This window comes from Gallus gallus, chromosome 2 (genome assembly GCF_016699485.2).
Source record: "Gallus gallus isolate bGalGal1 chromosome 2, bGalGal1.mat.broiler.GRCg7b, whole genome shotgun sequence".
NCBI classification, from domain to species: domain Eukaryota; kingdom Metazoa; phylum Chordata; class Aves; order Galliformes; family Phasianidae; genus Gallus; species Gallus gallus.
The window spans coordinates 16,196,464-16,211,439 of NC_052533.1; the positions used below are offsets into that span (position 1 = coordinate 16,196,464).

At 50.0% G+C, this 14,976-nt stretch overlaps 2 protein-coding genes across 5 annotated transcripts in view; both read right to left on the minus strand.

Annotated features, from left to right (window-relative positions):
• GAD2 (glutamate decarboxylase 2) overlaps positions 1–12,094 on the minus strand; it is a 32,860-nt gene extending 20,766 nt beyond the window's left edge. Inside the window, exons 1-7 of the mRNA XM_015282054.4 lie at positions 11,904–12,094; positions 11,672–11,731; positions 11,406–11,564; positions 10,445–10,678; positions 7,022–7,112; positions 6,072–6,184; positions 3,176–3,291 (exon numbers count right to left, since the gene is read on the minus strand). Coding sequence (XP_015137540.1) covers positions 3,176–3,291; positions 6,072–6,184; positions 7,022–7,112; positions 10,445–10,678; positions 11,406–11,564; positions 11,672–11,731; positions 11,904–11,979 — 849 coding nt within the window. The 5' untranslated portion in view covers positions 11,980–12,094. The remainder of the gene's footprint in view (positions 1–3,175; positions 3,292–6,071; positions 6,185–7,021; positions 7,113–10,444; positions 10,679–11,405; positions 11,565–11,671; positions 11,732–11,903) is intronic.
• Positions 12,095–13,162: 1,068 nt separating this feature from the next.
• The window catches only part of MYO3A (myosin IIIA), a 104,147-nt gene continuing 102,333 nt past the window's right edge, over positions 13,163–14,976 (minus strand). For all 4 annotated transcript variants that reach the window (XM_025148369.3, XM_025148367.3, XM_025148368.3 and 1 more), the window contains one exon: positions 13,163–14,175. In XM_025148369.3, the coding sequence (XP_025004137.1) occupies positions 14,061–14,175 (115 nt within the window). In that variant the 3' untranslated portion in view covers positions 13,163–14,060. The remainder of the gene's footprint in view (positions 14,176–14,976) is intronic.

Genomic DNA, 14,976 nt, shown 5'->3' on the forward strand with positions numbered 1-14,976 from the left:
AGAAATCACCGTGTCTTCCCAATTACTTCCAGCTTTTTATCATTCTCTGAACTGAGGACTGAACCCATACAGTCCACAATGGAAAAGCTGTGATTCTTTCAAGATATTTATACATGGTAAAACAAAAAGGCCAAATACTGTTTTGTAACTTGAACCTGGCTTGTTCTCTGCACTTAAACTCTCTCCCTCTTTCCCTCTCTGACTACGACTCTTCATTCTTTTTACCTCCTGGGGATGATCCCTGCTCCATGTTAAGAGAGTGCCAGGTGGAACGGCCAAAGTCACATCAGGGAATGGGTTAAAACACAACAGCACTTGCCTGACAGACAGAAGGATCTATTAAAATATCCTGAGAAGGCAGCTGTCCTTTTCAGGTGCTTTCTCTTCACTGAAAAAGGGATGTACTCAATTGAACATTCTTTCCAGCCTAAAGCCGATGCACAGGGATGTAGGAGGAAGCCTTCCTAGGAGGAAGACTGAAATAGGTTTCTATAACTGGCATCTATCACTTTTACCCATCTGAGTCAAAATCTCCTGCGTCATGAGCAGTCCAGAACAGCTGCCTTAAAGGACATCACACTGCTCCTGCACCACTGCATGTTCAGGAATGACTGATGATGAACTGGTGACTATGGAGGACTAAATTAAGACCTGAATGCAAGAGCACCTCAGTGAAATTATACGTGAGTCAAACCTGACCCAATCTGTTATAATGTGTCTCAGTGTCACTGGTGAAACAGAAATGATCGGAAGCAAAGACAGAGATATCACAGCCCTACTGAACTTGGGAAGACCTGCTGAACATGCATGTGCAGGGCTGGAACAGCCACATAACCTACTTTAGGCTGAATGTAGGTTGTGCGTGTCAGGAGGCTGGCGTCTCTCTGTGGTTAAGGCACAAGTAGACAAACCTCTCCCGAAGGGGATATAAAATATCCAAATTAAGAAACATTTAAGTTCCTAATTTGGTTGCTCTGAGTTTCACTCCAGAGATGCTTCTCCTCACTGATCGTACAGGGAGCAAAGCTCTCAATTTAGGCACATAATGCACTCCTAAATTAGGAAGGGAATTACGGAGGAGCTGTGAATTACTTCTCCCTTCCCTTCTCCCCTCTGGCAGTGAAACCTATCACGGAATCCGATTGAGGTCAAATTCTGATCACAGCAATATCAGTGGCAATCATGGGGTAACTTCATTCACAATAGCAGAAGCTCTAGCTTGGTGGAAATGAAAATAGAGTCTGGCCTATGATGCTGATATTCTTGACTGAGAATTACTAATACTGGAATCTTTGCTTCCAACTGAAAATCTCTGGAAAAAAAATCTCCATGTTTCTAATAAGATCCAGTGACTTACAGCTTTGTTTATTATTATACCACACGTACAGCATGGGGAAGTGACAGCATTTCATTTACAGCCTGCTTGTTCCACAGCCATTGTTGTACAACAGCATGCAGCTGTGACAGGGAGAAACGAGAGTCAGACTGGGGAGTCTGAAAGGGAGCAGAAGATGAGCGTGACATGATAAATGAGACAAATGCCATCCTCGTATCTTACTGCCTGTTCAAGTTCTGCATGACATTTCCTAACTAAAGCAGGACTGTGCTTCTGGATCTCTGCAACTCTCTGTTGTTCTGAAGGTTAAACACCAATCCCTATCTGCTGGGCAATTAAGGGTTAAAGGACCCTATCTTCACCTAGCGGGGTTTCTCAGCTTCCCTAGCAGATGTGTTACCGCACACACTGCTTGAGGGACAAAATTGCAATTTCAGGATACTTTTAAAATGTAACATTTCCAATGCGGTTCTGGGGATTCGCTGTGTATTTGACTTTGGAGTGTTTAATTTGCTAAGGGAGCCGCTTCTTCCTTGGCATGAGAACACAATTATTAAAGCTCATTTCATTATTTTGAGACTGATAGCACAATTTGGTTCACTGTTTAACATCCCATTGCTAAGAATACAATGAAATTCTCTAACGATTAATAAGATTTGTTATTTTAAATAATCATGCTGAACCTTATTTGCAATACTTATTAGGTTTGTAACTTCCGAATGAATAATGGATCTCTAGCTGTGCTGCTAACTTTGGAGAGCTGCAATGCATTTACAGAATATTTTTGTCCAATTGCTTTGGGGACAATTATTTTGCAAATGAGCCTGCAGTTCTGCATTGCATCCCATCCCATGAAAGGCACCCTTAAAGAGACTGTCTCCCAGGCATTTCTGATCAGCTGTTAGGACACTGAGCTCTTCACACTTGTGTGGAATGGAAGCACATGCTTCCTAAGTCTAAAAGGCAGCCAGGAAGACGTGAAGCAGAAGGGACGGCAGCCTGCTGAACCCAGCCATCAGAGTTCTTTCTGGATGAGCCCACCAAGCTGGAGAGAAATTTAAAAGATGACCATGAAGCCTGAAGACAGCTCACAGCCCCTCTGGGTACAACCTGTTTTTCCCTTCCTCCTGCACCACTATAAGCTGCAAGGAGCTTGAAAGGTCCTAAGTCCCAAATAACCCCCACAGTACACAAAGAAACACGACTTCTGTATGGCTATTTGTAGAGCAAAAAGCTGCATTTCCCCAGTATTGGCCACTGAACCCCCTTGTGCCCATCTCCTTTCCACTCAGCACACAGCCGGTTCCTGTCGGCACCTGAATGAACTCTGCTGTGCTGAGGGCTGTGCTCAGAGGGTGACCCACAGCAAACCCAATGCCCCGCAGCATGCCACTGCTGCCTGGCTGTACACTCTGCACTTCAGTGCTACCATCTTTGTGTGTGTTATTACCCTCTTACTACATAACAGCAGGAGTGGTTCCAGCTCGAAGTATTCTGATTCACAGGGATGTTCCCCTGGACACGGGGCACACAGAAGCCCAGCGCTGTGCTCTTGCCATTGGATGTGGTCTCTACCATCCATACCACATTTATAGACTTGAGGTAGAGAAACCAAAAGGGCAGTGTTTGTGCAGCCTGCCCTCCCTGGGTCCCAGACACAGAGGAGTGCACAGCTCATCCTCCCCTGGAGGGAAAAGCCAGCCCCTTCCCAGCTCTTCATTACCAGTGAAGGAATAACAGAAATGAAGGCAGCTGGCTACCAATTCTTGTTTAGCTACTTTCCTCATCAGGAATTCATACAAGCAGATGTATCAGATAGGAAAAAACAGAAACACATACGTGTTCAGATGTGAAGGCAACCAGTCTGGGAATAGCTGCCATTCCTTTTTCTTTAACTTCTGGGAACATCTTGAAACGTGCAATCAACATAGCATACATGTTAGATATGGCACCACCTGGAGTCCACAGTAATATACTGTTACTTTTTCTATGCAGTGTAATATCATTGCAGTATAAACGACAAGTCTTGCTATGGTTTTCCTAGCTCTCCTGTTAATGTTTCTGCCCCGTATCAGAAACGTGCATTCTTTGTCCTGATGCTCCTCACAGCTGGGCTGTACAATAACAGGTCTACTGCACACGGGGAACACTTTACGCATATAACACTAATGCAAAAAAATGATTGAGGTTTCCTTTTATCTTCTTTTTTTCTGTCACCATTTTTCCTTTAGTCCCTAGTGTTACCTATGGGCCATCTATGCATTACCCCCGCCCCATGCCATGGATGCCAACAAGGCAACTTCATGAGTAGCTTCTGAGCGCGACCTGACCTGTGCTTTCCCTCCTGAAGCAGGGTGATGCTTCACACCCTGGCTCTGAGGAAACCCACACTGTGTACCAACAGACACTGTCTTCTGGGTAACTGGAGGGGGAGAGGGAGGAGAAGGGAAAAAGGGTGATTCTAATAAATTCTTTTTATCTGTCCTCCAGTGGGAGTGAGGGGAAAAGGTTACCTTTCCCTAGCACTACTGTTATAATCACCCATGTACACTGCTTTAAAATACCCATGTAAGCATCAGATGACAGGTCTACAGCGTTTCATTCCCGTATTTCAATCATCAATGCACAAATTACAAACATGCTCTTCATTTTGCATTTCTAAGACTGTTACTGAGCCTCTGTGTCTACAGCCAAACCGTGTCTGGCTGCACTTTAACACTGCATGAGCACTATGGGAATATAATGCAGAACCTGAGGCAGAGTCTGAGCACTTTCACACGTGTACACATACAACCACATGCAAAAACACGTAAATAAAACCCAACAGCTTTAGCCTGCATATATAGCATACACATATATACATACAGATGATTGTATATTTATGTTTATGCACATATATTTATAAAACAAAAAGGTGTATACTGATCACGGTTTTAGGTTTTTAAATGAACAGGTCCAATTGCTTCCTAACTTTCATCCATCTAAAGATGGAGGAGCACAAGTAAGCACTGCCAAGGGACAGCTCGGCTCATCCCAAAGGTAGCTAGGCTATGGCAGCTGGGATGACATGCACCATGCACACACACATCCACTCTCTCCACTGAAGAAATGGGAATTGCTGTAATGAAGTACAGGGTGTTGCCTTCTTTTCTACCCAGGGTCCCTGCTGTAGGCTCTCCCTGTCCTCAGCCCTGGTGTGACAACAGTTGACCCTGACACATGAGAATGGCACTGTGGGCACAGGGCTCAGAGCAGGTTGGGGGCTGCTTCCTCCTCCCCTTACAGTACCCTGGGAGGCATGAGCATGCTTCTACACCTTTTTTTTTTAAACAAGTGAGGGAACATGACACGGGGAGAGGTTAAGAGAAAATATTCAGGTTCCCATCTCTAAAATAAGCAAACATCATGCAGCAGCTACTGTTGATGATTTAGGTGAATTAACATTTCCAGGTGGAAGAAATTTGGCCTATCTTGTCCAAAGTCACTGTGCTCAGCATCAAAAGAATTCAGACCGAAATGTTAAGTTTCTTCAATGCCAGGTTTTCCTAGTATTTTTTATCTAGTATTTTAATCCTAAAAACTTATGAACAATATGTCTGCATTCTGCCTTTAATTTTGTGGCTCTGTTTACACTCGCCATTAATTGCAGCCAACAAAACACACCAACAAAATCTGAATACCCTTGTCAGGCCTCTGTGTTCAGCATGTGCAGTGTACAACAACTAGAAGCTCTCAACAAGAAGTAATGTAAACTCATCTCTTCCTCCACCTCTGCAGAAAGAACCAGCCCCAGACTCCTGCAGCAGCTCCCACATGGGCGGTCAGATGCCAGCAGCCAGTTACTGATGAGCCCTGCTGGAACTTTTGTGCATGGAGACCCAGCAGCCCAGGCTGTTTTCCACAAGGTCTTCCCTTTGCTTGGTAGTCCAAATGCTCTTTTCCCCTCCATTATGTCTCTGAGATTTCTTTCCAGAAGAGCTCCTACCCCACTGACTATCAGTCTGTTCTCTTTTGACATGCCAAGATGCTGTGCCCAATGTAAATTCTTCCAATTTTTTGTAATTTGGGGAGATAGATGGGCTAAAATTTTTAGTTTCAGTGACAAAAAATATAAATCAAAACAGTAAGTGGAATGATTAAAATGAAAGCCTTGACCATACAGTGTGTCAGTGTCAATGACTTCTCCACAGCCCCCATTTTTGCCTTACTGACGTGCCCAGACAGAAGCAGGTCTGAGCCTCCAGGCACCCAGAGGAAGGAGCCCTCTGGGGTCCCCGCTGAGCACCACGGCCAGCTCACACATGGAAAGCTAACTGCTTACTGCACTGTTGGTGGGACCCTAACTAACCACGGAATTTACTTCAAGGGATGTTCTCTTTTTCCCTCCTCGCTCCAATTCCCCCTTCAGTGATGGGCAGCATTTCTTCTCACTGTACTAATACAACGTTCTTTCTGTTTCATGTACTCTACAAAAAGTGGGGGCAAGGCCAATGTCTCTTCTGATTATGTTTCCCATGTGCCATTACAGCTGCTCATAACACAGTGCAATTTGCTCAAACAGACCCTCTTAATCACATCCCTGAAATTCAAAAACATGCAACGCTTTATCTCAAAGAGGCCACTAGTGGTTATTAGCAAGCGTCCTCGTGAACATGCATATTTAATTATGTTTACTCTTTAACTACAGGGGATGTCACATAGCATAGTCCCGAAGCAAGCTTGAAATATCATGTACCAGGTGAAAATATCCCATCGCCACAGCCCCCTGGCCAGCCAACCATCTCTCTCATTTTCCGTAGCGTGACATATTCCAAAAGTACAAACACTGGAGCAATTTCATAGGTGAACCTGAAACGTAGTAATGCCCACATTTAATGCTTTCATCTTCAACACTGACACATCTTTTTCCAATACTGCATTATGTTATAGCCTCAATATACTCTATCTCATACTGAATAGAGTTCTGTTTACAATACTTTTGATAATCTCTATTCTGACTTGATGTCAGATGTCTAAAAGGAGAAACGCCCAGAGCTCTGGAGACTCTGTTTCCACCCACTTCAGTGAAACTGCTCATGCCCACCCCCTCCAGGCTCGAGGCTCTGCCCTGAATTCAAGAGCTGCTGGCCCGAATCAGACCTCCTTCGCCTTGCCAAAGCCTGCACGCATGTCTTGATGCACACGCATCAACAGCCCTGTTCATGATGACAAGACAGTGCACGAAGCTAAACAAGTGCATAAAAATGCTTCCTAGCCCCAAAGAGCAAAAAATTACCAGAAACATTTTAAATTCTGTACCCCTTTCTTAGGAAGCAATGGTTCTCACTGCTTGGTGTATGAGTGGTACCTCATTCCTATACTTAAAGGCAACTGTTCTCTTAGCAAACCTTTCACTTTACATATTTATGCATGCAAAATACTAAAATATTTTTTCTGTACAATTCTGGGGAGGTTAGCAAAGGAAAGCTATGGCATCATATCTCTATGATCATATTTCAGAGCCTATAGAACGCTGTGGAAAATCTTCATGCTGGTAAACGTAGAAACCATTTTAAAAGCAGACAATTGTTTTTCCAGTAACCTTAACATAAAAATTTTCTTTCTTTCACTCAGCTACAGCAGCTAATACTGTACAGTATAGCCATAAAATTATATTAAATATCATGAAAAATTTCTTCTACTCACATATTAGTGTTTGCTGCTGATGTCAGCCAGTCTGCTGCCAACCCAACCATGTCCAATCCAGTTGAAAGTTGATTAAAATATCTAGGATGCCCTGCATAAATGGAAAACGTTACCAGGAGTCAGATGACTGGAACTGTTTAGCCCCGAGCAGCGCGTTTACCTTGGGGCTTCTATACCGAAGGAAGTGCTTTCAAGGTACGAAAGAAAGCAAACAGCAATAAGTGTATTTATTGGAAAAGGTAGGATTTCTCTTCTTTCTCATTCCAAGTAAAATCAGAGTAATTGCACTGAGCGCAGACTAATGAATTCCAGCATTCCCCATTATCCTCTGGATGTGCCTTGGAAATGAACACGACGCTGCCTCACACAAACAGCGGCTCGCTCCTGCTCGCGTGTCACATGCTGTCACTGAATGGTTCGTGCCTGGCTGGCTCTGAAAGGCGCGCACGAGCCACCATCGGAGGGGCTTGCCAGGACATATAACATCAGTGATGAATAGCTAACCATTACAATAGATGGGGCAAAACGAGAAAATGAAACACTTTGGTGAGTGCTTTGCTAACAACTCAAAGGCAGATGATTGCGTGGTGATGGCGGGGACGGTGGCGGTGCTCGTCAGCTCTTCCCCGCCAGCCTGCAATTACACGCAGGCTGCCTGCAATTGTGGTTTTAAACAAAACCAGCACCGCTGCCACACTGGGACGTGGCACAAGAATATCCTCCATCGGCTGCGAGTTCATTTACGTGGTTAATCTATTTGGCTCCCTGTATTTTTCCAAAATCCTGTCAGAGATTTTTCTTAAAAACGTGCCCAGAAAGATTAAAACAAGAACAGAAACCATTACGGCTCAGTTTTTCCTACGTGCTCCCTGCAAAGAGCTGTTAAATAGCACAATTACTGACACAATTACGGAAGGGTGACAATTATCTGAATGCTCTCTGATGGGAGGAAGAGCTTTGAAAACACCTGTCCTGCCCCACAGACAACACGCTGCTATGGCCGTCACAGAAAACAAAAGATGGAGCAGGATGATTGAGGGAAGGCAGAGCCAGAGCTGAGGGAGAACTTATCTCCGCTTGCCAGCAGCCCCTTATCAGGCACGGACATGTGGTCACAGCAGCATGGGAACTGTACCCTCCCCACAGTGCACAAAGACACGGCCAGGCTGTGGGGCAGAGCACAGTGTGCGGTGGGGGGGTACAGAATCTTGTCTCCTTCCCACGAAACACCCCTGGTGCTGCCTACAGCCACGCTGTGCCCCAGTGGAGATGCAGCTGGCACTGCACCCCACAAGCACTGCCCTGGATGTGTACTCACAGCCCTCCCACACACCCAGCAGATGGAGCACTGCTCTCCATGGGGTGGGTGGCTCTGGAACACGCATGTGTCCTGCTGCTGCCACCAGAGCCACACACGGCCACAGCACCAGGGCTCTGCACATCCCCTGTGATGGCTGTTCAGTTGGTTTTGAGATTTCAGTATTCACAGCTTGGGCTCAGCACCACAGCCAGGCTCCTTGCTGGCTCCCACATGCCTCTCCTAAAGAACTAGGGCCCAGAAGAGAAAGCCCTGGAAGACTCCCAGAGACCAGGAGAACTCTTGCTTTGGAGCTAAACCCAAACCAAAAAGCTGAGGAACAACAGAATCCACATTTGCAGCCCCAGCGTCTCAGCAGCGCTCCAGCAGCACCCAGCCCCAGGGGACAGCTCCGTGTCACTGCTCATTTCTCCAGCCTCCCGCTCCCGCTGTGTGAACCGCACGGGTGGGACGTGGAGCCACGTCCCAGAGCTCTGCCCGTAGGAGCATCACCTCCCAGCAGCGATATCTCCGGAGCAGAAGTTGCTGCTTGCATGCTGCTTTTCCGCAGGGCACGCTCAGCACAGCGGCAAACCCACCCCCTAGGCTGACCCCAATCCCACTGCTGGGTTTTTTCCATCTAAGTGACACTCTGACGCGTGAGCAAGCCGTGGAAAATTGCGGCTGTGCTTACAAGCCATGCTTCGGGCAACAACAAACAGCCTGTGAGGGGCTCAGAGCCCACGTCCGCCTGTGCAGCTGCCATTGAACAAAGGGGTGACAGGGAGACCCCCTCACAGCCCCCCCAGTCCGTACCCCTTGCAACGGACAGCAAAGCTATGCATTTGTTAGAAATCCTTCCCTCGAGGGCACGGTGTGCGTTCTACTCCAGAGAAAGGGGCTGGGTGTAAACCCCATGCATTTTGGCCCCCCAAGGGTCACTCTTCCGACCAGGGGAATGCCGTTTGCATTACAACAACAGCAAAGAAATGCAAGGGGTTGGGGCAGCCTCCCATCCGTATGACGGGAAGAGATAACATTGTTCTGAAGGCATGCAGAAATCAGTTCAAGGAAGAATGGCTATCACACAACAGATTAACGAAAATCGCTGAACAAACTCTGCGCTTTGGTTCCACCGACCCTCACTGTGTGGGGAAGGCACTGCCCATGCCCTGCACAGACCCACTGGGAACACAGGGCTCAGTCGTTGCTCCACAGGCAGCAACAATCTCGCCACGCATTGCAGCGCTTTACCGACGTTCTGACAGCACCGGACTGTCCACCACTGACACACAGCTGGGCACGGCCATCACAAACCCACAGCATCACAAAGAGCCCCGATCGCTGTTGGGATCAGGCTGCTCCTACAAGCCGACCAAACCGCGCTCAGTCTTCCCGCAGCCACCATTCACCCATCGGCCTTTGTCTCTCCCAGCAATTGGTGCACACTTATTTGTAAGCAATTTCTCAGCGATTCAAATCCCCCCCCCGAAGAGCCCCGTGCACTCTGCATTATCTCCCGGTCTCAGCCCTAATTGCCGCTGTGCTTTTTGTCTGTGTTTAAGGTGGCCCCAGAGCACGGCCAGGCAGTGGGACACAGCTTCCCAGCAGAAATAACAAAAAGGGTCATTTGTGCAATTTAAGCTTTGTTTGTATTCCTTAACCCTAAAGTAAAAATAAAATAAAATAAAATAAAATAAAAATAAAAATTTTGTGGAGAGTTCTGCCACATTTATGATTTTAAGTCCTTACACAGGCGAGGGGACAGAAGTGGCAAACAGCCACCCAGAGCCCCGTGGACTCCAACCAATATTTGCTGGACTGGGGCTCCTCCATGGGAAGGTCCCTGCACTGCCGTCCTGGTGTGGGGGAGGTAAGGCACAGGCCTGGCCCCCACCGGGCAAAACGGAGAAGAGGAAAGGAGGGGGAAATCGGAGGATTCATTTTAAACAAGGGGTGAGCGATGCTGCACCAACAGCCCCCGGGCTGGGAACAGTCCCTGCTGTGCCAGAAACTGCCTGGAAATAGCAGAGCTCCGGGGCTGCTCCAATTTGTAACGCTCCGGGACACAACGAGACACCGCTTCCATCAGTGCAGCCGTATGGTGGCACTGAGCTCAGCCGTACCTGTCTTAATGGCATACTTGAGCGTGGTCCTGCAGTTCAGAAGGATTTCTTCCAAGGTCTGCGGCTGCTCCGCCAGCTCCCAGTTGTACTCCTGCAGCAGCTCGTTGGGGTAGTGGAAATCGATCACTTTTGTCGATCTGTCGAAACTTTTCACCACGTACTGCAGCAGAATGTCCACCACGTCCTGCAGGAAGGACAGCGTCGCCGCCTCCCCATCGCACGCCGGCAGCAGGTCTGGGGATGAAGGGGGAAAGTTAACACTGCTGTGGGACCGCACGGAGCCCGGGCTGCTCCTTTTGTGTCTGGGAGATCTTTTTGCCGCGTTCAGTATAAGGAGATTTTACTTTCATTTGTTAAGGAATTTGGACAGTGTTTCAAGGCATGTGCCGAGGGATGCGGTCAGGTTTTCATCTCCCATCTAAAATAGAGGTTTTTGCTCCCAGGATATTTCAGATCAATTTCTGAGACAGCGAGAGACGGCAGGTGAACGGGGAAAAAAGGGAAAACGAATCTCGGGTAAAAACGGGAAGTCGGTAAACAAGAAGATAGCGGCCGCACGCAGCCCCTGCCCCGCCATCCGTGTGCGATGGAGCCCCGTCCCCGCAGTCCCCAGCTCGCTGGCAGCGCGGTGCCGCGCTCCGGGCAGTGCCGCGGCCGCGCTGTCCCTCAGAAGCGCGGGGCGGGGGGCTCTGCTGAAGGGCGAAGTCACTGCGAGCTTAAGGAGGGTCCCTCCTCCCCGCAACCCACCGTCCCCCCCGCAGGGTCCACAGAGGGAAGGTCGTTCCTCCTCACAGCGAGCGACTCTCGGGCTCCAGAGCTCCGGGTTTTCATTTTTATTAGGTTTAGGAGCCCTTTTGTTCTGTACTCCCAGCGGCCGCGCAGCGGTGCGGGGCTCGGTGCCCCGCGGAACCGCCGTGTCCGGAGCCGCCGCCGCTCCGGGGCCGCCGCGGAGCGCCGTTACCTGTTGAGTGCAGGAACGCGTAGTTGACGTCGGCTCTCCGGCAGCCGCAGGGCTTCTTGTCGCAGGTGCAGGCAGGGCAGGACGGCCGCGGCTCCGCTGTCCCAGGGGCTGCCCTGGCGCCGGGATCCGCGGGCTTCTCGGCGTCTCCGTACAGCAGCGCTTAACAACGACACGGGGACGCGCGCTCAGCGCCGCGGCCCCCGGACCCCCTCCCCGCCCCGAGGCACAGCCCACGGAGCCCCGCGGGCCCGCGGCCCGGCCCTTACCGCACAGCTTGTTGCCGATGCCTCCGGTGAACTTCTGTGCCACCTGGCACCAGGCTCTGGCTGCAAGACAGAATAGAGTGGGGTCCGTGGGACGGGCGGGGGTCTCGCCCTTCCCCGAGACCCCCCTCGTAGCCCCGGTCCCGCCGCACCGGGCCGCGCCGGGGCCGCCGTCGGACGCCGCGGTTCCGTCGGGTGGGCTCGGGTCGGTCCCGGCCGTTCGGCGCCGCCCTACCTGTGCCGGGGCTCTCGGCGGCCGCGGAGCCCTCCTCGGCCCCGAAGGGCCAGAAGCCGGAGCCGGGGCTCGCCATGAAGGAGGCGAAGCGGACGAAGAGCCGAGAGCTGCAGCCCGGGCGGCCCCGAGCGGGTGTGCGCGAGGGCGAGAGCGCGGCCGTGTGAGAGCGCGCGGCTGCGCCGGGTGGCGGCGAGCGGAGGGGGCGGGGGCGCCCCGGGCACGCGTGGGTGGGGGCGGCTCCGTGGGCGCCCCCGGACGCTCCCCGCAGGCGCAGCCGCCGTCCTCGCCTAGACGGGACGGGCCGGGCCGTTCCTCCGGCTCTGGGGGAGGCGCTTCGGCAGGGGTGACGGCGACGGAGGGGCACCCCCTGGGCGGGCACCGACGGGACGGGGTAAACGGAGCGCTCCGGCACCGTGCCGGGCGGAGCGGAGGGCGTTCTTTCACATCTTGGCTGCGGCTGTGCAGCCCCGAGAGGAGGGCAGGGACCCCTGTCCCCGGAGCTGCGGGAAGGCTTCCCCTGTGCCACGACCCGCAAAGCGCTGAGAAATCCCCGTCTTTCCTCTACCTTCCCCGGAGCACCCCCGCGGGTGCGAGCGGGCGGCTGGGGCGGGGGCAGCCCCTTGCTTCTCTCCCGTCGCCGCCCTAGGAATGCCCTGCTACTCCTCTCCAGCCGCCGCTCCGCCGCCCAGCCCATCGGACCGCGCCGCGCTGGGCACCGCTCTCACACACCCGGGTCGTCCCCGTGCCCCGCGAGCTGAGCCCGAGGGCGGTCGCGGCGCGGTCCGGCCCTGACTGCGGCCCTCAGCGGGGAGGGCGCGGCGGTCCCGCTCCCCGTGCTCTGTCGGCGCTGGGAGTAACTGAGGCGCAGCCAGCCGCGTCCCTGCACATTGTTATTCACTTTACCGTTTTAATAATATTCGAGACAGCCACTTTAACGCAGATTTTAAAATCTAAATGATTTATCGCAAATTTGACACCGCAGCACGTTGTAAGCCGGTGCTTTGACCCCACTGCCAGTGAGAGGTCGGGAGGTGATGACTGCTCACCCCTCAGTGAGGGCTGTGGGGGGGGACAAAACCCCAATCTGTGCTATTGTAGCCTCTATGGAATGCGGCAGGGGCATGAGCAGGCCTTCCTGCTGGCTTCCCAAAATCTGCCTCCCCTTGTAGTACAGCTGGCAACACGCAATTATGAATCCTGAAAGGAATAACGGCAATTATCCACATAATAAGGCGAAATAAGGGCTGGTGAATAAGGAATCAGGGGAAATTTTGAACACGGTGGCTATCGCCTTTATTTCCATTTAATTTCTAGTGGAACTGATTAAGAATGATCATTACATTTAGGCAGCAATCAACCGGAGAGCGTCTTTCTGTTCCTTTCTTGGCACCCCAGAGATTAAGATTCCTAAAAATCTAATGCAAAGCAGAACAAAGCAAACACGATTCGAGTGCTCCGTTAGTGACGGGGCAAGGAGGGCTGGGTCCTTCCATCCGCCACCATCTCCAGTGCTACACACAGTGCTAACCTTCATCGCTGGCCACTGGCTTACAGCAAAGTCAGTAGTGAAATAATCTGCTACAGCACGCTATCAATTAATCATGTTTTCATTAGAGGGACACGTACCACATAGAGTTTATCCCAAAATTTAGGCATTGTAAACCTAAAATAAATAGAAATTCCCCTGTGGTGTCCTTGTCATTTATTTCTTCCTGTAAAACAATTTACTAGAAACAATAACTAAGGTTTTCTGGAAGTGCCTATGGGATTTTGGAGGCTTAATGAGGAAATGATAAACTAAATGGTCTATTTTAATTGGGTAAGAGTGATTAAATGCAGAGAGGAAAACAACACACGCCGAGGAAGGTAACCTACATTTAGGCTGCTTAATGCTTAATAATTTTAAGATGCAGGAGCGGTATCTGAAGGAAACCTGATTTCTTATTTTTTTAGGGGTATATGCCAGGAGTGACGGTGTCCCTTTGCATCGGTGTTGGGCTGTAAACTACAGTAATTCGTACTGACATGAACACACATGTTGTAAACCTGAAATGTCAGAGATTTAAAAAAAAGAAAAAGGAAAAAAAAAAAAAAAAGGAAGCATGTGGTATAAAATGATACAAAAGATGATGCTAATAACAGCAAACGGCAGCGGGGCTAGAACTGCTGGATAAGGCGCCGGCGCTGCGAGGTCTTCCGCAGCAGCCTCCGGTAGTCATAGGGATTATCTTCCGCTCTGCTCTCTTCCAGGGGGCTCTCCGCAACCCTTGACCTAGGGATTAAGTGCAGAAGTGTTTCAGGGATTGAAATGAAAACATTTACCTCGGCAGACGCTCCTAATCAGCCGCTTAACTTCCACCCTCAAGACAAAAACTGAAAGAAAACCCAACCGACTGCGCTAGGCCTCGTCCGCCCGTGCTGCAGAAAGCAGCGCCTCAGAACAAACGCAGCTGAGGAGATGAACACAGAGCAACGTGTTCTTCTGCAGTGGGGTCACAACACAGGGCACAAAGCCTCCGAGAGCATGTTGTGGTATTTCTCATCCGTACAAACCAGACCTCGTGTTATTTCACAGCTTCCTAGCCGAAGAGTGAAAGATTTGGAGTAATTAACAGCCCTGGGAAAGCATCATTTACCAAGCAAAGTAATCCCTGACATGATGTTTGATTCCACGCCTTCACAATGCCGTTCTACCACTAACTCAGATGCTGCCTAAAAAGTGCCAGAAAGTAAAACAAGCAACAAGCACAGAAAGCTCTATCAACATTTTTGTTATTATTTAGGATACATTTTCAAGTCTAGCAGTCATCCTGGTGTTTTCCTTACATTTTTACTTGGATGCTTCGCAGGTTTCTCTTATATATATGAAGATACAAAAAGAGCCGTAAATATTTATAAACGAGCATTGTATGTGCAATCTGTGCCTGTGCACTGGTAAGAATATGAATTTTCTTTGCCCAGCAGAGGTCCCCCTCTATGAAGTCTGTGTGGGAAGAGCCACCCTATCCCTCAGAGCCCCCCTCCTGACTGCGCACTCCAGTGGTGCCCACCGCAGCCATGAACACAAACACTG